Genomic DNA, 27,392 nt, shown 5'->3' with positions numbered 1-27,392 from the left:
CGCCTCGAACTCCAGCTTGTATCCCTGAGATACAATTTGTACAGCCCAGAGATCCACTTGTGAGCGAACCCACTGGTTGCTGAAGTTTCGGAGACGCGCCCCCACCGCACCCGGCTCCGCCTGTGGAGCCCCAGCGTCATGCGGTGGACTTAGAGGAAGCGGGGGAGGATTTTTGTTCCTGGGAACTGGCTGCCTGGTGCAGCTTCTTTCCTCTACCCCTGCCTCTGGGCAGAAAGGATGCGCCTCTGATCCGCTTGCCTTTCTGAGGCCGAAAGGACTGTACATGATAATACGGTGCTTTCTTAGGCTGTGAGGGAACCGGAGGTAAAAAAAAGTTGACTTCCCGGCTGTTGCCGTGGATACGAGGTCCGAGAGACCGTCCCCAAACAATTCCTCACCCTTATAAAGGCAAAACCTCCATGTGTCTTTTAGAATCAGCATCACCTGTCCACTGCCGAGTCCATAATACTCTCCTGGCAGAAATGGACATTGCATTAATTCTAGATGCCAGCAGGCAAATGTCCCTCTGTGCATCCCGCATATATAAGACGACGTCTTTTATATGTTCTATGGTTAGCAAAATAGTATCCCTGTCGAGGGAATCAATGTTGTCCGACAGGCAATCAGACCATGCGGCTGCAGCACTACACATCCATGCTGAAGCAATAGCAGGTCTCAGTATAGTACCTGAGTGTGTATACACAGACTTCAGGATAGCTTCCTGCTTTCTATCTGCAGGCTCCTTTAAGGCGGCCGTATCCTGAGACGGCAGTGCCACCTTTTTTGATAAGCGTGTGAGCGCCTTGTCCACCCTAGGGGATGTTTCCCAACGTAACCTGTCCGTTGGCGGGAAAGGGTACGCCATCAGTAACCTCTTAGAAATCACTAGTTTCTTATCGGGGGAACTCCACGCTTCCTCACACAATTCATTTAATTCATCAGATGGGGGAAAAGTCACTGGCTGCTTTTTCTCCCCAAACATAATACCCTTCTTGGTGGTAACCGGGTTAATATCAGAAATGTGCAATACATTTTTCATTGCAGTAATCATGCATCGGATGGCTTTTGTAGACTGTGCATTTGTCTCATCCTCATCTACACTGGAGTCAGACTCCGTGTCGACATCTGTGTCTACCATCTGAGCTAGCGGGCGTTTATGAGCCCCTGATGGCCTCTGAGACGCCTGGGCAGGCGCGGGCTGAGATCCCGGCTGTCCCAAGGCTGCTGCGTCATCGAACCTTTTATGTAAGGAGTTGACACTGTCTGTTAAGACCTTCCACATATCCATCCAATCCGGTGTCGGCCCCGTCGGGGGCGACACCACACTTATCTGCCCTTGCTCCGCCTCCACGTAACCCTCCTCATCAAACATGTCGACACAGCTGTACCGACACACCGCACACACACAGGGAATGCTCTGACCGAGGACAGGACCCCACAAAGTCCTTTGGGGAGACAGAGAGAGAGTATGCCAGCACACACCACAGCGCTATATAACACAGGGATTTACACTATACTGAGTGATTTTTCCCAATAGCTGCTTATTATCTTATTTGCGCCTAAATTTATGTGCCCCCCCTCTCTTTTTTACCCTTCATGTACAGGATACTGCAGGGGAGAGCCTGGGGAGCGTCCTTTCAGCGGAGCTGTTCAGAGAAAATGGCGCTGGTGTGCTGAGGAAGAAGGCCCCGCCCCCTCAGCGGCGGGCTTCTCCCGCGTTTTGTATATCTTCATGGCTGGGGTTTTTGCACATATACAGTTTTCCAGACTGTATCATGTGCATAATGTGCCAAAAGGTATTCTTATTGCTGCCCAGGTCGCCCCCCCCCCAGCGCCCTGCACCCTACAGTGACCAGAGTGTGTGGTGTGCAGTGGGAGCAATGGCGCACAGCTGTAGTGCTGTGCGCTACCTTAATGAAGACCGGAGACTTCTGCCACCGATTTCATCTCCTTTCTTCTGTCTTCTGGCTCCGCAAGGGGGACGGCGGCGCGGCTCCGGGAACGGACGATCGAGGTCAGGCCCTGTGTTCGAACCCTCTGGAGCTAATGGTGTCCAGTAGCCTAAGAAGCACAAGCTAGCTGCACGCAGGTAGGTTTGCTTCTCTCCCCTCAGTCCCACGAAGCAGTGAGTCTGTTGCCAGCAGATCTCACTGAAAATAAAAAACCTAACAAATACTTTCTTTCTAGCAAGCTCAGGAGAGCCCACTAGGAGCACCCAGCTCTGGCCGGGCATAGATTCTAACTGGAGGAGGGGCATAGAGGGAGGAGCCAGTGCACACCAGATAGTACCTAATCTTTCTTTTAGAGTGCCCAGTCTCCTGCGGAGCCCGTCTATTCCCCATGGTCCTTACGGAGTTCCCAGCATCCACTAGGACGTCAGAAAAAATAAGATTTTACTCACCGGTAAATCTATTTCTCGTAGTCCGTAGTGGATGCTGGGGACTCCGTAAGGACCATGGGGAATAGACGGGCTCCGCAGGAGACTGGGCACTCTAAGTAAGAATTAGTACTACTGGTGTGCACTGGCTCCTCCCTCTATGCCCCTCCTCCCAGGTATTGCAGAAAGTCCGCACTTGGGACGGGCGCCCAGCATCCACTACGGACTACGAGAAATAGATTTACCGGTGAGTAAAATCTTATTTTCTCTAACGTCCTAGTGGATGCTGGGGACTCCGTAAGGACCATGGGGATTATACCAAAGCTCCCAAACGGGCGGGAGAGTGCAGATGACTCTGCAGCACCGAATGGGCAAACACAAGGTCCTCCTCAGCCAGGGTATCAAACTTATAGAACTTTGCAAAGGTGTTTGAACCCGACCAAGTAGCTGCTCGGCAAAGCTGTAATGCAGAGACCCCTCGGGCAGCCGCCCAAGAAGAGCCCACTTTCCTTGTGGAATAGGCTTTCACTGATTTTGGATGCGGCAAACTAGCCGCAGAATGAGCCTGCTGAATCGTGTTACAGATCCAGCGAGCAATATTCTGCTTTGAAGCAGGAGCACCCAGCTTGTTGGATGCATACAGGATAAACAGCGAGTCAGTTTTCCTGACTCCAGCTGTCCTGGCTACATAAATCTTCAAAGCCCTGACTACATCAAGCAACTTGGAGTCCTCCAAGTCACGAGTAGCCGCAGGCACCACAATAGGTTGGTTCAAATGAAAAGATGACACCACCTTCGGCAGAAATTGCGGACAAGTCCGTAATTCTGCCCTGTCCATATGGAAAACCAGATAGGGGCTTTTACATGACAAAGCCGCCAATTCTGACACACGCCTAGCCGAAGCTAAGGCCAATAGCATGACCACTTTCCACGTGAGATACTTTAGCTCCACGGTCTTAAGTGGCTCAAACCAGTGAGATTTCAGGAAACTCAACAAGATCCGAAGGTACCACTGGTGGCACAAAAGGGGGCTGAATATGCAGCAATCCCTTTACAAAAGTCTGAACTTCAGGAAGCGAAGCCAGTTCCTTTTGAAAGAAAATGGATAGGGCCGAAATCTGGACCTTTATGGACCCTAATTTTAAGCCCATAGTCACTCCTGACTGTAGGAAGTGCAGGAACCGGCCCAGCTGGAATTCCTCTGTAGGGGCCTTCCTGGCCTCACACCAAGCAACATATTTTCGCCATATACGGTGATAATGTTTTGCTGTCACGTCCTTCCTAGCCTTTATCAGCGTAGGAATAACTTCATCCGGAATGCCTTTCTCCGCTAGGATCCGGCGTTCAACCGCCATGCCGTCAAACGCAGCCGCTGTAAGTCTTGGAACAGACAGGGCCCCTGTTGCAACAGATCCTGTCTGAGAGGCAGAGGCCATGGGTCCTCTGTGAGCATTTCTTGCAGTTCCGGGTACCAAGTCCTTCTTGGCCAATCCGGAACAATGAGTATTGTTCTCACTCCTCTTTTTCTTACGATTCTCAGCACCTTGGGTATGAGAGGAAGAGGAGGAAACACATAGACCGACTGGAACACCCACGGTGTTACTAGTTCGTCCACAGCTATCGCCTGAGGGTCGACCTGGCGCAATATCTCTGTAGCTTTTTGTTGAGGCGGGATGCCATCATGTCCACCTGTGGCAGTTCCCATCGATTTGTAATCTGTGTGAAGACTTCTTGATGAAGTCCCCACTCTCCCGGGTGGACGTCGTGCCTGCTGAGGAAGTCTGCTTCCCAGTTGTCCTCTCCCGGAATGAACACTGCTGACAGTGCTTGCACGCGATTCTCCGCCCAACGAAGAATCCTGGTGGCTTCCGCCATCGCTACCCTGCTTCTTGTGCCGCCTTGGCGGTTTACATAAGCCACTGCGGTGATGTTGTCTGATTGAATCAGCACCGGTTGGTTGCGAAGCAGAGGCTCTGCTTGACTCAGGGCGTTGTAAATGGCCCTTAGTTCCAGGATATTGATGTGCAGACAAGCCTCCTGACTTGACTACAGCCCTTGGAAGTTTCTTCCCTGAGTGACTGCTCCCCATCCTCGGAGGCTTGCATCCGTGGTCACCATAGAAACATAGAAACATAGAATTTGTCGGCAGATAAGAACCACTTGGCCCATCTAGTCTGCCCCTTTTTTTTTTTTTTTTTTTTATTCTTTTTTTTTATCACTAACCTTATTTGATCCTTATTTCTTTGTAAGGATATCCTTATGTCTATCCCATGCATGTTTAAATTGCTCTACTGTCTTAGCCTCTACCACCTCTGATGGGAGGCTATTCCACTTGTCCACTACCCTTTCTGTGAAATAATTTTTCCGCAAATTTCCCCTGAACCTCCCCCCCTCCAGTCTCAGTGCATGTCCTCGTGTCCTATTGCTTCTCTTCATTTGGAGAATGTTTCCCTCCTGGACTTTGTTAAAACCCTTCATATATTTGAAAGTTTCTATCATGTCCCCCCTTTCCCTTCTCTGCTCCAAACTATACATATTGAGATTTCTTAGTCTTTCTGGGTATGTTTTGTGATGTAGGCCATGCACCATTTTAGTTGCCCTCCTTTGTACAGTTTCTAATGTATTAATATCCTTTTGAAGATATGGCCTCCAGAACTGAATACAGTATTCTAGATGAGGCCGTACCAATGACCTATACAGTGGCATTATTACTTCTTTCTTTCTGCTGCTGATTCCTCTCCCAATGCAGCCAAGCATCTGACTAGCCTTCCTCATTGCCTTGTTACATTGCTTACCTGCTTTTAAGTCATCTGAAATAGTGACTCCTAGATCCCTTTCCTCCTCAGTAGTTTTCAGTATAGTGCCATTAATACTGTATTTAGCTTTAGGATTTTTGAGACCCAAGTGCATGATTTTGCATTTTTGGGCATTAAACTGTAATTGCCAGACTCTTGACCATTCCTCTAGTCTACTTAGATCCTCAATCATTTGATTTACCCCACCTGGTGTGTCTACCCTGTTGCATACCTTTGTGTCATCTGCAAAAAGGCATACTTTCCCTTTAATGCCATTTGCAATGTCACCAATAAAGATATTAAAAAGCACTGGTCCAAGTACAGATCCCTGGGGTACTCCACTGGTAACATTTCCCTCCTGTGAATGCACTCCGTTTACCACAACTCTCTGTTTTCTATCCTTCAACCAAGATCTTATCCATTCAATAATCCTAATATCCAATCCCAAACTTTCAAGTTTATTTAGCAGTCTGCGATGTGGAACTGTATCAAAAGCCTTACTAAAGTCTAGATAAGCTATATCCATGGCTCCACCTTTATCCATCACTTTAGTCACACAATCAAAAAAGTCAATAAGATTTGTTTGACATGATCTCCCCCCAGTGAATCCATGCTGTTTGGGATCCAGTAAATTGCCGGATTTGAGATGATCTACAACTCTTTCTTTTAAGAGTGTTTCCATCAATTTCCCTACTACTGATGTAAGACTCACTGGTCTGTAGTTGTTTGCCTCTTCCTTGCTTCCACTTTTGTGCAGTGGGACTACGTTTGCTCTTTTCCAGTCCCCTGGAATTTCTCCTGTAGCTAATGACTGGTTGAATAATTCTGTCAATGGTGCTACCAGCACCTCTTTAAGTTCTTTTAGTATCCTTGGATGTATCCCATCTGGCCCCATAGATTTGTCCACTTTCAGCTTTGAGAGTTCTGTTAGGACCTTTTCCTCTGTAAATGTACTTGTTTCATTTTCCTGAATATCCCTGCAACTTAACTGTGGCCCCTTCCCCTCTCTTTCAGTAGTAAATACTGAGCAAAAATAATCATTAAGATGATCTGCTATTAAATTGTCTCCTTCAACAAGACTCCCAGTGTCCGTCTTTAGTTTTATAATTCCGCCTTTTGTTTTTCTCTTTTCGCTTATATACCTAAAAAAAGTTTTGCCTCCTTTACCCACTGACTGGGCCATTTTCTCCTCAGCTTGTGCCTTTGCACATCTGATTACCTTCTTTGCCTCCTTCTGTCTAACAAGATATATTTTTTTGTCTTCATTATTTTGTGTCTGCTTATATTTCCTAAAAGCCATCTTTTTTGCTCTCACAATATTTGCTACTTCTTTTTCAAACCACACTGGCTTCCTTTTCCTTGTGTTTTTCCTAACAGTTTTGATACAAAGGTCTGTTGCCTTCAATATTGCCTGTTGCCAGTCCTGTATGCCGAACCTGCGGCCCTCGAGAAGGTGAGCACTCTGCAGCCACCACAGAAGAGACACCCTGGCCTTGGGGGATAGGGTGATCAGCCGATGCATCTGAAGATGCGATCCGGACCACTTGTCCAACAGATCCCCACTGATAGGTCCTCGCATGGAACCTGCCGAAGGGAATGGCTTCGTATGACGCCACCATCTTTCCCAGGACTCGCGTGCAGTGATGCACCGACAAGTGTTTTGGTTTTAAGAGTTCTCTGACCAGAGCCACGAGCTCCTGAGCCTTCTCCACCGGGAGAACACCTTTTTCTGGTCCGTGTCCAGAATCATGCCCAGGAAGGGCAGACGAGTCGTAGGGATCAGCTGCGACTTTGGAATATTCAAAATCCAGCCGTGCTGTTGCAACACTTCCTGAGAGTGTGCTACGCTGATCAGCAACTGCTCTCTGGACCTCGCCTTTATGAGGAGATCGTCCAAGTATGGGATAACTGTGACACCCTGCTTTCGAAGGAGCACCATCATTTCCGCCATTATGTTGGTAAATATTCTCGGTGCCGTGGAGAGACCAAACGGCAACGTCTGGAATTGGTAATGACAGTCCTGTACCACAAATCTGAGGTACTCCTGATGAGGTGGATAAATGGGGACATGCAGGTAAGCATCCTTTAATGTCCAGAGACACCATAAAATCCCCCTCTTCCAGGCTTGCAATGACCGCTCTGAGCGATTCCATCTTGAACTTGAACCTTTTCAGGTAAATGTTCAGGGATTTTAAATTCAATATGGGTCTGACCGAACCGTCCGGTTTCGGAACCACAAACATTGTGGAATAGTAACCCCTTCCCTGTTGAGGGAGGGGAACCTGTACCACCACCTGCTGGAGATATAATTTGTGAATTGCCGCTAACACTACTTCCCTTTCTATGGGGGAAGCAGGCAGAGCTGATTTTAGGTAACGGTGAGGGGGCATCACTTCGAATTCCAGCTTGTATCCCTGAGACACAATCTGTATAGCCCAGGGATCCACCTGTGAGCGAACCCACTGGTGGTTGAATTTTCGGAGACGCGCCCCCACCGCTCCCGGCTCCACCTGTGGAGCCCCAGCGTCATGCGGTGGATTTAGTGGAAGCCGGGGAGGACTTCTGTTCCTGGGAACTAGCTGTATGGTGCAGCTTCTTTCCTCTACCCCTGCCCATGGCAAGAAAGGACACACCTCTGACTTTCTTGCCTTTTTGTGATCGAAAGGACTGCATTTAGTAATACGGTGCTTTCTTAGGCTGTGAGGGAATATATGGCAAAAAAAATTGACTTCCCAGCTGTAGCTGTGGAAACTAGGTACGAGAGACCGTCCCCAAACAATTCCTCACCCTTGTAGGGTAAAACCTCCATGTGCTTTTTAGAGTCGGCATCGCCTGTCCATTGCAGAGTCCACAGGACCCTTCTGGCAGAAATCGACATTGCATTTATTCTAGAGCCCAGTAGGCAAATGTCCCTCTGGGCATATATAGGACAGCGTCTTTTATATGCCCCAGGGTCAGTAAAATAGTATCCTTGTCCAAGGTATCCAGTTCCTCAGACAGTGTATCTGTCCATGCTGCTACAGCACTAAACATCCAGGCCGACGCAAATTGCCGGCCGCAGTATGGTACCTGAATGTGTATACACAGACTTCAGGATACCTTCCTGCTTCCTATCCGCAGGATCCGTTAGGGAGGCCGTATCCTGTGACGGCAGGGCCACCTTCTTAGATAAGCGTGTCAGAGCTTTGTCTACCCTAGGGGAGGATTCCCAGCGCATCCTGTCCGTTGGCGGGAAGGGGTACGCCATAAGTAACCTTTTGGAAATCAGCACTTTCCTATCGGGGGAATCCCACGCTTTTTCACATAACTCATTTAACTCATGTGAAGGGGGAAAAGTCACCTCTTGCTTTTTCTCCCCAAACATATAAACCCTCTTGTCAGGGACAGGGTTTACCTCTGATATGTGCAATAATCCTTCATAGCTACAATCATGTAGCGGATGGCTTTAGCCATATTAGGCTGCAATTTTGCATCATCGCCATCGACACTGGAGTCAGAATCCGTGTCGATATCTGTGTCAACAATATGGGATAGTGGGCGCTTCTGAGACCCTGACGGCCTCTGCGCTGTAGGATCAGGCATGGGCTGAGACCCCGACTGTCCAAAGGCTTCAGCTTTATCCAACCTTTTATGCAAGGAGTTTACATTATCATTTAACACCTTCCACATATCCATCCAATCAGGTGTCGGCGCCGTCGGCGGGGACACCTCATTCATCTGCACCTGCTCTGCCTCCACATAGCCCTCCTCGTCAAACATGTCGACACAAGCGTACCGAGACACCACACACACAGGGAATGCTCTATATGAGGACAGGACCCCCACAAGGCCTTTTGGAGAGACAGAGAGAGAGTATGCCAGCACACACCCCAGCGCTATATGACCCAGGAATCACACAGTAACTTAGTGTTTACCCAGTAGCTGCTGTATATAGGATTATTGCGCTAAATTTATGTGCCCCCCCTCTCTTTTTACCCTCTTTCTACCGTGAGTCTGCAGGGGAGAGCCTGGGGAGCTTCCTCTCAGCGGAGCTGTGGAGAGAAAATGGCGCTGGTGAGTGCTGAGGAAGAAGCCCCGCCCCCTCAGCAGCAGGCTTCTGTCCCGCGATTTGGTGTAAAAAATGGCGGGGGCTCATGCATATATACAGTGCCCAGCTGTATATATGCTGCTTTTGCCAGGAGGTACTCAATTGCTGCCCAGGGCGCCCCCCCCCTGCACCCTACAGTGACCGGAGTGTGTGGGTTAGTGTGGGCGCAATGGCGCACAGCTGCAGTGCTGTGCGCTACCTCATGTGAAGACAGGAGTTTTCTGCCGCCGATTTTGACGTCTTCTTGCTTCATCCGCCGGCTTCTGTCTTCTGGCTCTGCGAGGGGGACGGCGGCGCGGCTCCGGGAACGGACGACCAAGGTTAAGTTCCTGTGTTTGAACCCTCTGGAGCTAATGGTGTCCAGTAGCCTAAGAAGCGCAACCTAGCCGCAGTTAGTAGGTTTGCTTCTCTCCCCTCAGTCCCACGTAGCAGAGAGTCTGTTGCCAGCAGAAGTTCTCTGAAAATAAAAAAACCTAACTAAAATACTTTCTTAATAGCAAGCTCAGGAGAGCTCACTAAAACGCACCCAGCTCCTTCCGGGCACAGATTCTAACTGAGGTCTGGAGGAGGGGCATAGAGGGAGGAGCCAGTGCACACCAGTAGTACTAATTCTTTCTTAGAGTTCCCAGTCTCCTGCGGAGCCCGTCTATTCCCCATGGTCCTTACGGAGTCCCCAGCATCCACTAGGACGTTAGAGAAATAAAGAAAAATCCGGTATGCTACTCCTCTTGGAGCATCTCAGATGAGCTGGGGCGGGGATCTCGCACCATATGTTTTATAGACACTAGGTCAGGCCTGGCCAACCTGTAGCTCTCCAGATGTTGTGAAAATACACATCCCAGCATGCCCTGCCACAGTTTTAGCAATCCCTAATACCAAAGCTGTGCCAAGGCATGATAGGACTTGTAGTTTTACAACAGCTGGAGGGTCACAGGTTGGCCAAGCCTGCACTAGGTGTATGAGAACACATCTGTACATTTGGTAAAAACTACCAACAGTGTCAGGCAACAATCAAGTGACAACCGTAAAATTCAAGTGGAATTAATAAATGTGACAGAACAAACAGCGTACCACTGTACACAGAAAGCATTTATAAAGACCAGAGATCCCACCTCTGATGTGCTCCTCAGATAGTCTGGCTCGCAGCTGTTCCAGCTCCAGACAATGCTTCTTCTTTAAGTTCTCGATCTCAGATGTGTACCTATCAGACAGATCCATTTTCATGTTCAACACATCCTCCTTGTACTGCACAGTGAGAGCGGCATGCAGGCTGTGTAAATCCTGCTTCTCCTTCTCCTCTGACTGCAGGCGTAAAAAGGAAAGCTCTTCCTACCCAGCCAGAGAAAGGTGAATTAATGAAAATGAAATAATAAACTTGAGAAAAAAAAAACCACAGCAAAGTCTAACATGTAAAGTCTGGGTATAATCAAAGCCTATACTCACTTTGTGGTGCTCCAGCTGGTCGGTCAGGTGCTGGAGAAGATCAATCTTTTCACTTTCAAAGGAATCATCTAACGCAAAAGCAGAGCTGCCACGTGGGAAAACAAACAGGACATTTGTCTCTTGAAGTGCCCAAACATCCAATTAAGTCCCATTTCATACATTTTGAAACTAGATCAAAAATCAACTTCTAATAAGCTTGTTATGCAAAAATACTGCTCCGTGCAGGCAGCCTGGTTTTTCCAGTTTTCATGCGAGTCCTTCAGTGGATATGAAAAAAGATTTTTTACACTGACCATTGTATGCTTATACATTGAGACACACAGGATGATTGATATAAATCCTGCCTGAAGGAGTTGGTACAGCATGGGAGAAACAAAAATACCCCCAGAGAATTATTATACTTTCATCAGGTCCTTTTCTCGGATCCCACTGGGGTACACTGGTAAAATGAGGTACAGGGGGTCCTCCAGGACTCTTCTGTTTACTCTTCTCTCTTTCACTTCTGTATTGTCCTGTGTACCCCAATTGGATGTGAGAAAACTGGAAAAAAAAGACCCTTCACTCATAGGTGGATCATCTGAATTTAGGAGAGACTCTAGAATTAAATACTGTCCTCAGGCCCAACCAAGAGCTCTAGGTTCTAAGGATTTGTGTCTCTGGAAACAGGAAGGACAATTACCGACCCAGCCAAACAGACTAAGGGGTGTATTCAATAGATGTCGGATCCTTTCCTGAGTATTGAATGATCGGCCAAATCAGACAGGAATTGTCCGTTTACGACAATGCCAATACAACTTTTTTTTTAAATCGGATTGACATTGTCGGAACTGGGGCTAAAACCTTTTGGACTTGGCAGCGGAATCCAACAAAACACGTAGATCCACGGCTAATCTGCCGATCCACGTGCTTTCCAACAAGTCGGAACTGCAGACTTGTCGGAAAGGATTGAATAGCTCAGAACCCCACCCAACCTAAAAAATTAGGAAACTGCTGTCTTTCAGACTTCAGTTGAATACCCCCCTAAGTCACCTTTGCATCTTTAAAAGCAAACCTGAAAACATGAGCCGATGGAGGTGCATGAGAACCTAAACTTAGAAACTACGCTCTTTTATCCATTTCCTTTGCATGTGCTAATGAGCAAAGCAGTAAGGCACCAAGGTTTCCCACAAATAAAAACAAAATCATAGGTCCCTAGGGTGGCCTTCAAACCTGCTCCTAAACACACACCTGAAATCGTGGGGCCTTGTCTGGCTAAAAAGAGAAGTTTATTTTACTTTTTTCCTAGGTCCATAAGCATGGCTTAGACCCATCACCCTGTATCACCAAGGTAACAAGACATTTTAAGAATATAGGTCTTTGTAATGGTCTCTGCAGATACATGAAAGAATCCAACCTGTTTAGAACAGTTATTTCCTCATCACTCATTTCTCTCAGATGCTGATGTAAGATTTTCAGCTCCTCTCTGTAGGTCTCCTCTGCAGCTCTGGACATCTGCTCAAAGTAAATCCTCAGCTCCACCATTTCCTTTTCATGCTCAGCCTTAAGCAGCAATCGCTCCTGCTGGAAGTCCTGCTTCATCTTCTCTATCTCTTCCAGCTGTGCAGAGCGAGCCTGGAGCTTCTCTTTCAGCTCTAAGGCAGGAGACGTTACATAAGGTTCTTGCGTTATATTAGAAATAGAAACCCGTTAATTAACAACACTGAATTATACTCCATAGTAATATATTTAGTAGTTGTACCATTCAGTTCTTGGCGACTTGCTCGGGAGCTGTCAATCTGAGACCGGAAGAGTTGCATTTCTTCAGTTGAATGAATTTGAAACTCATTGTAACCACATTGCAGATTCTTCACCTATCAGGAGACATTTATATAACAGGCACTTAAACTCTGCATATTTAAGTGTGTCTATAAGTAGCCAGAACAAAACTGTGGTTTAATTTAATTACGCATTTATTTTAATCAACACAAATACAATATTTAATGTATTGAGTTCAATACCTGCTCCTGGTGGGTCAGAGAGTCTATTTCATTCCCTTCAGGCAAAGCAGCCACTTGTGTCTGAACAACAACGCTTGGATCATCTACCATACCTGTTGAAGCACCAGAAAGTTACACCAGAGAATAACTTATTCCCACTACAGTAGATTGTAAAACCGCATTACTAGCCAAAGCAATTTTTGAAAAGACTCCGGTTAGTGCTAAAATGTATATGATATAGGCCTGGATTCATAGTTGCCCGCTACTGCTGCCGCTAATGCAATCGTTGACTCAGAGGATGTGAAAAAATATGCTAACGTTACGGCCGCCGGAGCCCTCGCAACCAGCAACCGCGTACACATTCTCAGAATCAACGCAGATCCAGAATACAACTCCTCAAGTCAGTCTATGGTCACTCAGAATGGCCGCAGCAACTGAGATGCTGGAGACATGATTTCTGTGTGTACTGTATCGCAGTTGGCGGGTGATACGTGCTGCAAAAATGAACCTGACAGCCCTGCGGTTTTGCAACCACTCCGTTACCTCCCACAAAACAGCTGTTCCCCGTCAATCACTTGTGATTGGATCCTCACTGGGAGCATAATCGCAAATCACAGCGCATGCGCAGTTTACCGATAAGCGCTAAAACATCTGCATAGCGTACAACTATGAATCAGGCCCATAATTCCCTGCAACTCTAAGCCCTGATGCCACAACTTGCTAGTTACCAGAGTATATTCTGTATTATGCATTGGTTTTATCAAAAGTCCATCTAAACTAAAAATCCTAAACATAAGTCAATGTTCGGAAAGAAACTGTTTAATAATTACACTGTACTGTTTAACAGCATGTCACAAGTAGACAAAGGCACACTTTATGCTTATAGAACTGGCTGTCTCAGGATGAAACAATAACAGTTGTAACAGTGCATCTAGTATAACTACACACGCATACTGTTTGTTATTTAGAATGACATTCTTTTAAAAGGTACTGTTGGGACAGGTCATAGGCCGTGTTCTCCCCACGCTACAAATTACGGTGGTTCGCCTGGCAGCTCTTACCGACACTGTGTGTGTCCCTGTTGCTCGCTAATATAGTGCGTCACAGTATTTATCCAATATGCATATTATACTGTGTACTCAGTCACATAATACCGGATTTATCTGCAGGTATTGTACTTGGTCTGGCTTTATCGTAATAGGTCGCTCTGTTGTTGCATATTTACATTAATGTCTTACAGAAAGGGCAGTAAATCAGTGGAAGCTCCTGCATCATACAGAGCATGCTCCAGGCATTTACCAGAAGGGGAAGTTTTGTATGATGGTTTATGTACTATGTGTCATACACCTCCTAGTCAGTCCGCAGCTCCTGGGTCTACTCTGAAGCCACCCTGGGCTGCATTCATTAACCTGCTGGGTACTCTGGTAGAACGCCTTACGCCCCCTATGGGACCACCCGTACCACTACAGCCACATATTGTCCCTATGGTTAATTCGCCTTGTGAGGAAAATTTATCAAACCACCTGCAATAATTAAATCAGTCCTTGGTTAGACAGATATCCAAGCCCAGGTCACACCCGTGCTTCTGGGTCATCTAAGCGAGTTACTTCCTCCTCACAGTCCACATACCTCTCTGATGTTTCATCTGAAGAGGAGGAGGAGCATACGGTCTGGTGTTACTGAGGAGGATTCTCCCTTGCAGGTTGATGTCCCTGCCTCAGTGGTTCCTATTAAACAAATCCTACAATTATCCGATGATGAGGATTCCACTACTGTGGCAAAGAAAACGGATATGTTTAAACGGCAGAAAGACGTTAAAACTCTGTTGCCCCATTCTGACCATTTAGTGGACATCAGACGGGAACCCTGATGTACTCCAGGGAAGAAATTCCATGTGCTTATATGGGCCTTGGCTCGCTATCCTTGTCCTGCAGAGTTATGTAGTAAGTGGGAAAATCCACCACTGGTGGATTCTCACGTCACCCGCTTTGTGGTGCCATCCACTCTGCTTGTCACCACAGTCACTTCACTGAAGGAACAGACAGATAAAAGTGTGGAGGGATGCCTGAAGTCAATTTACTCCCGTACAGGAGCTCTGCATAGACCCACTATTGCTGCCTCCTGGGCTGCAAAAGGTATTGAAGCGTGAATTCAGGCATTAGAGGATGAGCTGCCCAAGGATATTTCCGACAAGGCCAGACAATACCCGTCTCACATTACCACCGCCGCCTATTACATTCAGGAGGCGTCCTCTGAGGTCGGTGTGTTGGCAACTAAGGCGTCGACTAAGTCTGTCCTGCCTCGCCGGATTCTGTGGTTGAGGTCATGGAAAGTGGATCTAGACTCCAAAGAGACCTTGGTTGTACTCCCCTTTCCTGGGGACATTTTGTTTGTGGAAGACCTGAATAAAATTGGGTTCGAGTTAGCAGCTGCTAAGACTGCTTTTCTCCAAAATACTAATCCTTCTGCACAGAAAGTAAAAGGTACCAGTTTTCGTTCCTTTCGGCCTCAAAAGAAAGTAAAAAGGTCAGGCATACCAGAATCTCGTGCTCCCAAAACCACAAAGCCCAAAACAATCCTGGGCAACCCGTCAGCCTGCTTCTAAACAAAACAACCTGATGCATGACGGGGCGGGCCTCCCCTTGGGGGACCCCAGTGTGGGAGGGGACTTCTACAATACAGTGCTGGAAGTTGTCTCTCACAGGTACGCTGTCTTTCAAAAGACGTCCCCCGCACCAGTTTTGCAATACGGTTCTACCTTTGGATCCGTTAAACGCGCAAGCTTTGCAAACAAGCGTCAGTTCTCTCCCGAGTACAGGAATGGTTGTGCCGGTACCTCAGTCCCAGAGAAGAAAAGGTTATTTATTACTCGACCCTGTTTCTAGTTCCAAAACCAAATGGATCATTCCGGCCTATACTCAACCTCAAATCCCTGAACATGTTTGTGAGAGTGCCCAGGTTTCGTATGGAAACACGGCGCTCAAAATGTACTGGCTATGGAACCCGGAGACTATATGGTATCCCTGGATGTACAGGATGCATACCTGCATATACCTATTGCCATGTATTATCAGCAGTTTCTGCGGTTTGCGATAGATAGATAATTATTCTCATTGTTAAAAAGAACAACAAAATGAAGATCTGGGACAGTCACATAAAAACATACAGATCACAAGTCAAATTAAGACGAACAATAACAGATGGGAAGAAACTGTTCTTAAAACGAGATGTTCTTGTCCTAATACAACTGAAACGTCTATCAGATGGAAGAAGAGAGAAGATGCAATGGTTAGGATGATAACAGTCATGCACAATGCTATTTAATTTGCAGAGACAGTTATCAACATGGATATCGCGGATTGATAGTAGCTCCTAACCAATAATACTCATAGCTGTACGTCCAACACTCTCCAGTAGCTTCTGCTCACCCTTAGTGCTGTTGCCGTACCAAACTACAATACAATACGCCAACACGCTTTCAATTACACAACGATAGAACCTAACCAAATTTGCCCTGAATAAATTTGCAGCGCGTAATTTCCTTAGGAAAAATAGGCGCTGCTCGGCTTTCTTCACAATACATGCAATATTAGTAGCCCAAGACAAATCATCTGAAATAACCGTGCCCGGGAGTTTCAAATCTCTAACTCGCTCAACCACTAAAGTTCTCAATAGTTATTGGCAGCCTACATTATCAATTTCAGGCTCTAACATTTGGACTGGTCACAGCTCCTCGGATCTTCACTAGGGTCATGACTATTATGACGGCCTACCTCCGTCGCCAGGGGATTAGAATACTGCTGTATCTGGACAACTCGCTAATTCTGGCAAATTCCCACGATGTCCTCCTCAGTCATCTGCAAATGACGGTAAAACTTCCTGCAAGCCTACGGGTGGCTTATCAAATGGAAAAAGTCCTCGCTGGTACCAGCTCAGACATAGTGCACCTAGGAGCACTTCTGAACGCACACATTCAAAGGCTATTTCTGTCTCCAGAAAAGGTCCTGAAGCTTCAGGACAGGATAAGATGCTTCCTTTGTCGCCCCAGAGTGTCGATACACTCAGCAATGCAAGTACTTGGCCTGATGGTGTCGGCTTCATCAGACATGGTAGAGTACGCTCAATTTCATTCCTGCCCATTACAGAGGATAATCTTTTCCAAATGGGATGCCCAACAGCATTGGATCAGATCTCAGATGATCGCTAACTCCGGAGGATCGTCTGCCGCTGACCTGGTGGCTACAAGACCAGTGATTAAACATGGTCTGTCCCTTCTGGATCCCAGACTGGGTCCTGCTGACAACGGACGCCAGTCTCAGGGGATGGGGTGCGGTGTTGGAGCAACACTCTTTTCAGGGTCGCTGGACCAAGGAGGAATCACTCCTCCCAATAAACATTCTGTGGTTGAGGGCGGTGTTCAATGCACTCTCTCTTGCTCTGGCTCTGGTACAGAACAGGCCTGTTCAAGTACGGTCAGACAACACCACCACGGTGGCATACATAAACCATCAAGCCGGCACTCGAAGCCGCATGGCATTGATGGAAGTGTCAAAAATCCTTTGTTGGGCAGAACTTTCACTCCGGGTGTTTTATGGATTCAGCCTCCCTTAGTCCCTCCTGTGGCTCCATGGGATCTGTCTGTTGTCCTGAATGCCCTGCAAGAGTCTCCATTTGAACCTCTTGAGTCAGTGGACCTTAAATGGCTCACGGTTAAGGTCCTGTTCCTATTGGCTTTTGCCTCTGCTAGGAGGGTGTCTGACCTAGGCGCTCTGTCCTGTCATCCACCCTTTCTGATATTTCACAGTGACCGGGCAGTTCTTAGAGCTCGCCCTGGTTATTTGCCTAAGATGGTGTAAACTTTTCACCTTAACCAAGAGATTGTGGTTTCGGCCTCAATCTCTTCTGATTTGTCTTCTAAAGAGCGTTCTTTGGATGTGGTAAGGGCTCTCCGTATTTATGTGGGGAGGACTGCCTCTATCAGGAGGTTAGACTCCCTTTTTGTACTGTTTGGTTTCCACAAACGTGGTTGGCCTGCGAATAAGTAAACGTTGGCCAGATTCTTGGGTCGCCCGCCGTGGCGCGTCCGCAGCACAATTGTGCAAGGCGGCTATGTGGTCCTCAGTGAACACGTTTATTAGGTTCTATGCCTCTGATACTTCAGTTTCCCAGGATGCTTTCTTTTGACGCAGGGTTCTTATGCCCGCTAAGGCGCATTCCCTCCCTTGAGGAACTGCTTTAGGACAGCCCTGATGTTTTCCTGTGGAAAACAATGTATTCTGCTGCAGAAAAGGAGTGTTATGGTAGATTTACCATTGTTAACTCTCTTTCTGTGAGGTACATTGGTTCGACAGGGAGCCCACACCGACACACCCAGATTCCGTGGGTTTCTATTGCATTAGCCTGTCGTGAGAATGTGGTTCTAACATCTGCCTTCTCGATTGCCTTCTCCTGCATTTGACTGGTTAACGAAACTGAGCTCCAATACCTGGAGGCGGGTTTTATAGAGGAGGCTCCAATGCATCCTGAAAACAGCCTAAAGCTTTAGCATGTTGATGCCTCTGGATCAAGATCCACTCTACAACCCCAATGTTTTCCTGAAGAACCAATGTAGCTCGCCGAAGGAGAGTTAACAATGGTAAGTCTACCATAACTCTCCTTTTTCCCCCTCCTGAGCGATAGTTTACTATATCGCCTAGTGTGTATGATGACGACGAGCGATACGCGGCCCTTTAACGACCCTCGGTCTCGGCCGTGCATGCAGCTCAATTTGCCCTCATGGCCCAAAACTACATCCTCCGGCCGGCCGCGACATAACGTCACTGTGCGTTATCATTAGTGATATTGCACATTGTGTATGCCCGACGTCAGGCTTCCCGGCCCAGGAGGAGAAACACTAGGCGATGGCGCTCACCGAGCACATCACCTAGTGCGTACCCACCTTAAGAACATTTTGTTCAATTACAAAGAAATTAAACGAAAAATGCAAAACAAAAAAATGTCATTTGACATTTAAAAAATACATTAAATCAAAAAATCAAAAGCTATATACTTTAAGTAAATTTGGGGCGCATAATCTAACATTATTTTTATTTAACCCCAAAAATGACATGTAATTAATAGCCCAATTCAGCTAAATTAAAACTTTTCTAATCATTCATAAGGGGGGGGGGGGGGGGGGGGTTGGCAAACGGTTCTGAAGCAAGTCCAACAATTTATCTTGAAATAATTATTTTCCCTACCGTTTCACACCCTCAGGGGTATGCACAAAAAAACCCTCAAAATTCTTCTGAAAAAGTGATACGAGTTTGGGAGTTGTATTGCCAATGCAATTGGCAGTGTGAATTTGGCAAGAAAACGTCTCACACTATCCAACTCGCATCTAACTGGATTGACATCTATCAGAAAGCGCAGACTCATGTGGAACACCTGCTATGTAAGTAGTTGAAGCATAAGTTAACAGAAGGCATTATTCATAGATGGACGCAGTGGCTAATCTGGCGCAATTGATGGTTTTATACATATCATGCATTGGAGCCGATCAGGTCCTTCAACATCAGGCACAGTACGGATTCAGACGATGGATGATTGATAGTTTGCAGCCTGGGAGGGAGAAAACAGGGAGATGTCGAGGCCAGTGGCTGCATCCTCAAGACGCATTTTCACTGGCCCTTAGCCAGACATCGTGAGTAACCCGAGAGTGTCTGATGCTGCAACAAACAGTCATGTCCAATGGAGATGACCGATGCTGCAACCGATGGCAGAGTCGTTGATCCGATGCTGCAGATATGTTCACACAGCCGCTGCGTGGTGCCATTATCGTCTAACTCTGAGTCAGCCCCACTCAGAAGATACAAAATAACTTTATATTATATCTATTATTAAAGGCTTATAGGAACTGGTTTAGGCATGCAGAGAATACGGGTTCAATAAAATAGTTTCAACTGTTTGGAAAGCTGCGCTTGCTTTTATCCCCCCACCCCTTTACACACACACACACTTTCAGTTCATCCATATCCTCCTTATGCCCTTTTGAAGACTTCCTAGAAGGTTATTACCTTGTGTTTGCTGGAGATAAATCTGTTTCTCCCACTGCTCTCTCTCCTGTACATGAAGATCCCTCAGTTTCTGCATCTCAGAACTATGCTGTTCCTGTAGACGCAATACTTCCTTTGCGTTGTCCTCTTTGAGAAGCTCTATAAAGGTTACATGTTCTTCTTGCTTTTCCAAGGAGTCCTGTAAAAGCTCCTCACCAATACGTTTCAGCTCCTGCGAATGCTGATTAACCAGAATATCCAACTCCTGAGAATGCTGGTCTCTCTCCTTCTCCCACTCCTCATTTTCCAGCTCATGCTGCTCATGCTGCTCATGGACTTCTCTAATCTCCTTGCTATGTAGTTCCTGAAGCTGCTTAATTGCGTTTGAATGCTCTTGTTGCAGCTGTAAAGTTCTACTTGCAATCTCCTCTTGCAGCTGCTTTATCAATTCCGACTGCTCTTCCTTCTGCTTCTCCCATTCCTTTGTCTTTTGAACATGCAGATCTTGAAAAGTTTGCATTTCTTTATATTGCTTTTGAAGCTCCAACATTTCCCTTGAGCTCTGTTCTTGCTGTCCCTCCCATGTCTGTCTCTGTAGCTGCAATTCCTGTAGCTCCTCTTTCTCCTTGGTATAAAGATCTTGTAGTTGTAGGATCTCAATTGAATGTTTCTGTTGAAGCTGCTCAATCTCAGTTGTGTGAAACTCAGTCTGCTTTCTAAGCTCCTGTGAAAGCTCCTCTTTCAGCTGCCTCACTTCTTGGATATATTGGTCTCTCTGTCTCTCCCATTCCTGCTTCTCTACAACTTGATGCTCCTCCATCTCGCTCTTATGGTGCTCTTGTAATAGCAACACCTTGTTTTGGAGCAACTCAATCTTCTTCAAGTGTTGTTGATTTTGCTGCAAATTCTCCGAAATGTCCTCTTGTATCATTTCCACCTCTTGAGAATGTTTGTTTTGCAGAATCTCCCACTCTTGTTTTTCCTGAACATGAACCTCTTCCATCGCCTCCTTATCTTTGTTGTGTTGATCGTGTAACTGTTTTATCTCCTCTGCAGTTGTTACGTGAAGTTGCTCTAACTCTCTGTTCCACAGAGTCTCCTGTAAAAGCTTCTCTTTGAGGTCTTCCATCACTTGAGAACGCTGCATTTCCCAAAGTGCTTTCTCTTGCAAATAAAGAGTTTGCAGCTCCTCTTTTTCCTTCATATGCACTTCTTGCAGCACGCTCACCTTAATAGTGCATTCCTCTTGTAGCAACTGCAGTTTCTTTGCATGTTCCTCAAGTTGCAGCAATGCTTCCTCTGCAAGTTGACTACGAAGCTCATTAATTTCTTGGCAATGGAGATCATGTTGCCTTTTATGCTCTTCTTTCTCATGTTCATAAAGCTCCTTCAGAGTCTCCACCTCTTTCCTGTACGTTTCTTGCAGCTCTGAATGCTCTGCAGCATGTTTTTCATTCTGAAGTTCTAGTTCCTGCAGCCTCAAGAGCTCATGCGAAAGTTCCTCCCGTAAACTCTTCAACGCTTGATTATGCTGACCACGCATAAGCTCCATTTCAAACTGATGCTTGCCCTGGAGAAGAGCCATCTCCTGTGCCCGTTTGTCATTCAACGTTTCACGCAGCTGCACCAGGGCATTGTCTTTCTCCTTCTGCAGGTTTGATTGACTGAGTTCTAGGTGTGCGGTGTGCATGTTGTTAAGGCAGAGACGCAGAGCTTCCATTTCCATATTATGAGCAGCCTACAGAGGTGACAGGAGTACACAATAAAAGCAATATTAACCAAACCGATATAAAATAGTAATATGGCGACATAAATCATAGGACAAAAAATAAGAATTTACTTACCGATAATTCTATTTCTCATAGTCCGTAGTGGATGCTGGGAACTCCGTAAGGACCATGGGGAATAGCGGCTCCGCAGGAGACTGGGCACAAAAGTAAAGCTTTAGGACTACCTGGTGTGCACTGGCTCCTCCCCCTATGACCCTCCTCCAAGCCTCAGTTAGGATACTGTGCCCGGACGAGCGTACACAATAAGGAAGGATTTATGAATCCCGGGTAAGACTCATACCAGCCACACCGATCACACCGTACAACCTGTGATCTGAATCCAGTTAACAGCATGATAACAGAGGAGCCTCTGGAAAGATGGCTCACAACCACAATAACCCGATTTTTGTAACAATAACTATGTACAAGTATTGCAGACAATCCGCACTTGGGATGGGCGCCCAGCATCCACTACGGACTATGAGAAATAGAATTATCGGTAAGTAAATTCTTATTTTCTCTGACGTCCTAGTGGATGCTGGGAACTCCGTAAGGACCATGGGGATTATACCAAAGCTCCCAAACGGGCGGGAGAGTGCGGATGACTCTGCAGCACCGAATGAGAGAACTCCAGGTCCTCCTCAGCCAGGGTATCAAATTTGTAGAATTTAGCAAACGTGTTTGCCCCTGACCAAGTAGCTGCTCGGCAAAGTTGTAAAGCCGAGACCCCTCGGGCAGCCGCCCAAGATGAGCCCCTTTCCGTGTGGAATGGGCCTTTACAGATTTTGGCTGTGGCAGGCCTGCCACAGAATGTGCAAGCTGAATTGTGCTACAAATCCAACGAGCAATAGTCTGCTTAGAAGCAGGAGCACCCAGCTTGTTGGGTGCATACAGGATAAACAGCGAGTCAGATTTTCTAAATCCAGCCGTCCTGGAAACATATTTTCAGGGCCCTGACTACGTCCAGCAACTTGGAGTCCTCCAAGTCCCTAGTAGCCGCAGGTACCACAATAGGCTGGTTCACGTGAAACGCTGAAAACACCTTAGGGAGAAATTGAGGATGAGTCCTCAATTCCGCCCTGTCTGGAAGATCAGATAAGGGCCTTTACAGGATAAAGCCCCCAATTCTGACACGCGCCTGGCCGAGGCCAGGGCCAACAACATGACCACTTTCCATGTGAGATATTTTAACTCCACAGACTCAAGTGGTTCAAACAAATGTGACTTTAGGAACCCCAAAACTACATTGAGATCCCAAGGTGCCACTGGAGGCACAAAAGGAGGCTGTATATGCAGTACCCCTTTTACAAAACGTCTGAACTTCAGGAACTGAAGTTAGTTGTTTCTGGAAGAAAATTGACAGGGCCGAAATTTGAACCTTAATGGACCCCAATTTTAGGCACATAGACACTCCTGTTTACAGGAAATGCAGGAATCGACCTAGTTGAAAATTCCTCCATCGGGGCCTTACTGGCCTCGCACCCCGCAACATATTTTCGCCAAATGCGGTGATAATGCTTTGCGGTTACATCCTTCCTGGCTTGATCAGGGTAGGGATGACTTCATCCGGAATGCCTTTTTCCTTCAGGATCCGGCGTTCAACCGCCCTGCCGTTAAACACAGCCGCGGTAAGTCTCGGAATAGACAGGGTCCTTGCTGGAGCAGGTCCCTTCTTAGAGGTAGAGGCCACGGGTCCTCCGTGAGCATCTCTTGAAGTTCCGGGTACCAAGTCCTTCTTGGCCAATCCGGAGCCACGAGTATAGTTCTTACTCCCCTCCGTCTTATAATTCTCAGTACTTTTGGTATGAGAGGAAGAGGAGGGAACACATACACTGACTGGTACACCCACAGTGTTACCAGAGCGTCCACAGCTATTGCCTGAGGGTCCCTTGACCTGGCGCAATACCTGTCCAATTTTTTGTTTAGGCGGGACGCCATCATGTCCACCTTTGGTTTTTCCCAATGGTTTACAATCATGTGGAAGACTTCTGGGTGAAGTCCCCACTCTCCCGGGTGGAGGCCGTGCCTGCTGAGGAAGTCTGCTTCCCAGTTGTCCACTCCCGGAATGAATACTGCTGACAGTGCTATCCCATGATTTTCCGCCCAGCGAAGAATCCTTGCAGCTTCTGCCATTGACTGCCTCTTGTGCCACCCTGTCTGTTTACATGGGTGACTGCCGTGATGTTGTCCGACTGGATCAACACCGGCTGACCTTGAAGCAGAGGTCTTGCTAAGCTGAGAGCATTGTAAATGGCCCTTAGCTCCAGGATATTTATGTGAAATGATGTCTCCAGGCTTGACCATAAGCCCTGGAAATTTTTTATTTTTTTTCCTGTGTGACTGCTCCCCAGCCTCGCAGGCTGGCATCCGTGGTCACCAGGACCCAGTCCTGAATGCCGACTCTGCGGCCCTCTAGAAGATGAGCACTCTGCAACCACCACAGGATGGACACCCTTGTCCTTGGTGACCGGGTTATCCGCTGATGCATCTTAAGATGCGACCCGGACCATTTGTCCAGCAGGTCCCACTGGAAAGTTCTTGTGTGGAATCTGCCGAATGGCTTTGCTTCGTAGGAAGCTACCATTTTTCCCAGAACCCCTGTGCATTGATGCACTGAGACTTGGCTCGGTTTTAGGAGGTTCCTGACTAGCTCGGATAACTCCCTGGCTCTCTCCTCCAGGAGAAACACCTTTTTCTGAACTGTGTCCAGAATCATCCCTAGGAACAGAAGACGAGTCGTCGGAACCAGCTGCGATTTTGGAATATTGAGAATCCAATCGTGCTGTCGCAACACTACCTAAGATAGTGCTACACCGACCTCCAACTGTTCCCAGGATCTTACCCTTATCAGGAGATCGTCCAAGTAAGGGATAACTAAAAACTCCCTTCCTTCGAAGGAGTATCATCATTTCGGCCATTACCTTGGTAAAGACCCGGGGTGCCGTGGACCATCCAAACGGCAGCGTCTGAAACTGATAGTGACAGTTCTGTACCACAAACCTGAGGTACCCTTGGTGAGAAGGGTAAATTTGGACATGAAGGTAAGCATCCTTGATGTCCAGAGACACCATGTAGTCCCCTTCTCTTGAATTTGAACCTCTGTATGTAAGTGTTCAAAGATTTTAGATTTAAAATCGGTCTCACCGAGCCGTCCGGCTTCGGTACCACAACAGTGTGGAGTAATACCCCTTTCCCTGTTGCAGGAGGGGTACCTTAATTATCACCAGCTTGGAATACAGCTTGTGAATGGCTTCCAACACTGCCTCCCTGTCTGCTTGTAAAGCCCCAGCGTCATGCTGAGGGCTTGGCAGAGGCGGGAGAGGGCTTCTGTTCCTGGGAACTGGCTGATTTCTGCAGCCGTTTCCCTCTCCCTCTGTCACGGGGCAGAAATGAGGAACCTTTTGTCCACGTGCCCTAATGGGAACGAAAGGACTGCGCCTGATAATACGGCGTCTTCTTATGTTGAGAGGCGACCTGGGGTAAAAACGTGGATTTCCCAGCTGTTGCCGTGGCCACCAGGTCTGAAAGACCGACCCCAAATAACTCCTCCCCTTTATAAGGCAATACTTCCATATGCCATTTGGAATCCACATCACCTGACCACTGTCGTGTCCATAACCCTCTTCTGGCAGAAATGGACAGCGCACTTACTCTTGATGCCAGTCGGCAAATATCCCGCTGTGCATCACCCATATATAGAAATGCATCTTTTAAATGCTCTACAGGCAATAATATACTGTCCCCATCTAGGGTATCAATATTTTCAGTCAGGGAATCCGACCACGCCAACCCAGCACTGCACATCCAGGCTGAGGCGATTGCTGGTCGCAGTATAACACCAGTATGTGTGTAAATACATTTTAGGATACCCTCCTGCTTTCTATCAGCAGGATCCTTAAGGGCGGCCATCTCAGGAGAGGGTAGAGCCCTTGTTTTGACAAGCGTGTGAGCGCTTTATCCCCCCTAGGGGGTGTTTCCCAACGCACCCTAACCTCTGGCGGGAAAGGATATATGCCAATAACTTTTTAGAAATTATCAGTTTTTTTATCGGGGGAAACCCACGCTTCATCACACACCTCATTTAATTTCTCAGATTCAGGAAAACTACAGGTAGTTTTTCCTCACTGAACATAATACCCCTATTGGTGGTACTCGTATTATCAGAAATGTGTAAAACATTTTCCATTGCCTCAATCATGTAACGTGTGGCCCTACTGGAAGTCATATTTGTCTCTTCACCGTCGACACTGGAGTCAGTATCCGTGTCGGCGTCTGTATTTGCCATCTGAGGTAACGGGCGCTTTAGAGCCCCTGACGGCCTATGAGACGTCTGGACAGGCACAAGCTGAGTAGCCGGCTGTCTCATGTCAATCACTGTCTTTTGTAAAGAGTTGACACTGTCATGTAATTCCTTCCAGCAGTTCATCCACTCAGGTGTCGACCCCCTAGGGGGTGACATCCCTATTACAGGCAATTTGCTCCGCCTCCACATCATTTTCCTCCTCATACATGTCGACACAAACGTACCGACACACAGCACACACACAGGGGATGCTCTGATAGAGGACAGGACCCCACTAGCCCTTTGGGGAGACAGAGGGAGAGTTTGCCAGCACACACCAGAGCGCTATATATATACAGGGATAACCTTATATAAGTGTTTTTCCCCTTATAGCTGCTGTATTGTTTATACTGCGCCTAATTAGTGCCCCCCTCTCTTTTTTAACCCTTTCTGTAGTGTAGTGACTGCAGGGGAGAGCCAGGGAGCTTCCCTCCAACGGAGCTGTGAGGGAAAATGGCGCCAGTGTGCTGAGGAGATAGGCTCCGCCCCCTTCTCGGCGGCCTTTTCTCCCGTTTTTCAGTGTAATCTGGCAGGGGTTAAAATTCATCCATATAGCCCTGGGGGCTATATGTGATGTATTTTCGCCAGCCAAGGTGTTTTTATTGCTGCTCAGGGCGCCCCCCCCTAGCGCCCTGCACCCTCAGTGACCGAAGTGTGAAGTGTGCTGAGTAGCAATGGCGCACAGCTGCAGTGCTGTGCGCTACCTTGGTGAAGACAGGATGTCTTCTGCCGCAGATTTTCCGGACCTCTTCTTGCTTCTGGCTCTGTAAGGGGGGCGGCGGCGCGGCTCTGGGACCGGACTCCATGGCTGGGCCTGTGTTCGATCCCTCTGGAGCTAATGGTGTCCAGTAGCCTAAGAAGCCCAATCCACTCTGCACGCAGGTGAGTTCGCTTCTTCTCCCCTTAGTCCCTCGATGCAGTGAGCCTGTTGCCAGCAGGTCTCACTGAAAATAAAAAACCTAAAACTAAACTTTTCACTAAGCAGCTCAGGAGAGCCCCTAGTGTGCACCCGTCTCGTTCGGGCACAAAAATCTAACTGGGGCTTGGAGGAGGGTCATAGGGGGAGGAGCCAGTGCACACCAGGTAGTCCTAAAGCTTTACTTTTGTGCCCAGTCTCCTGCGGAGCCGCTATTCCCCATGGTCCTTACGGAGTTCCCAGCATCCACTAGGACGTCCGAGAAAAAAACAAAAAACAACAATAATAAGATTTTACTTACCGGTAAATCTATTTCTCGTAGTCCGTAGTGGATGCTGGGGACTCTATAAGGACCATGGGGAATAGACAGGCTCCGCAGGAGACATGGGCACTTCAAGAAAGAATTTAGATTCTGGTGTGCTCTGGCTCCTCCCTCTATGTCCCTCCTCCAGACCTCAGTTAGAGAAACTGTGCCCAGAAGAGCTGACAGTACAAGGAAAGGATTTTGGGAATACAGGGCAAGACTCATACCAGCCACACCAATCACACCGTATAACTTGTGATAACTTTACCCAGTTAACAGTATGAACAACAACAGAGCATCAGATCAACCCTGATGCTACTATAACATAACCCTTTTTTAGGCAATAACT

General features: G+C 47.3%; 1 protein-coding gene across 1 annotated transcript in view; it reads right to left on the bottom strand.

The window, feature by feature from the left end:
* The window catches only part of PCNT (pericentrin), a 474,261-nt gene that overhangs the window by 355,960 nt on the left and 90,909 nt on the right, over positions 1-27,392 (bottom strand). Inside the window, exons 9-14 of the mRNA XM_063933256.1 lie at positions 19,734-21,450; positions 12,700-12,791; positions 12,441-12,552; positions 12,096-12,333; positions 10,703-10,787; positions 10,372-10,588 (exon numbers count right to left, since the gene is read on the bottom strand). Coding sequence (XP_063789326.1) covers positions 10,372-10,588; positions 10,703-10,787; positions 12,096-12,333; positions 12,441-12,552; positions 12,700-12,791; positions 19,734-21,450 — 2,461 coding nt within the window. The remainder of the gene's footprint in view (positions 1-10,371; positions 10,589-10,702; positions 10,788-12,095; positions 12,334-12,440; positions 12,553-12,699; positions 12,792-19,733; positions 21,451-27,392) is intronic.

The sequence above is a fragment of the Pseudophryne corroboree genome, chromosome 7 (genome assembly GCF_028390025.1).
Source record: "Pseudophryne corroboree isolate aPseCor3 chromosome 7, aPseCor3.hap2, whole genome shotgun sequence".
Lineage (NCBI taxonomy): Eukaryota > Metazoa > Chordata > Amphibia > Anura > Myobatrachidae > Pseudophryne > Pseudophryne corroboree.
The sequence above is the reverse complement of the archived record's forward strand: the minus strand, read 5'-3'. Positions and strand labels throughout refer to the sequence as shown.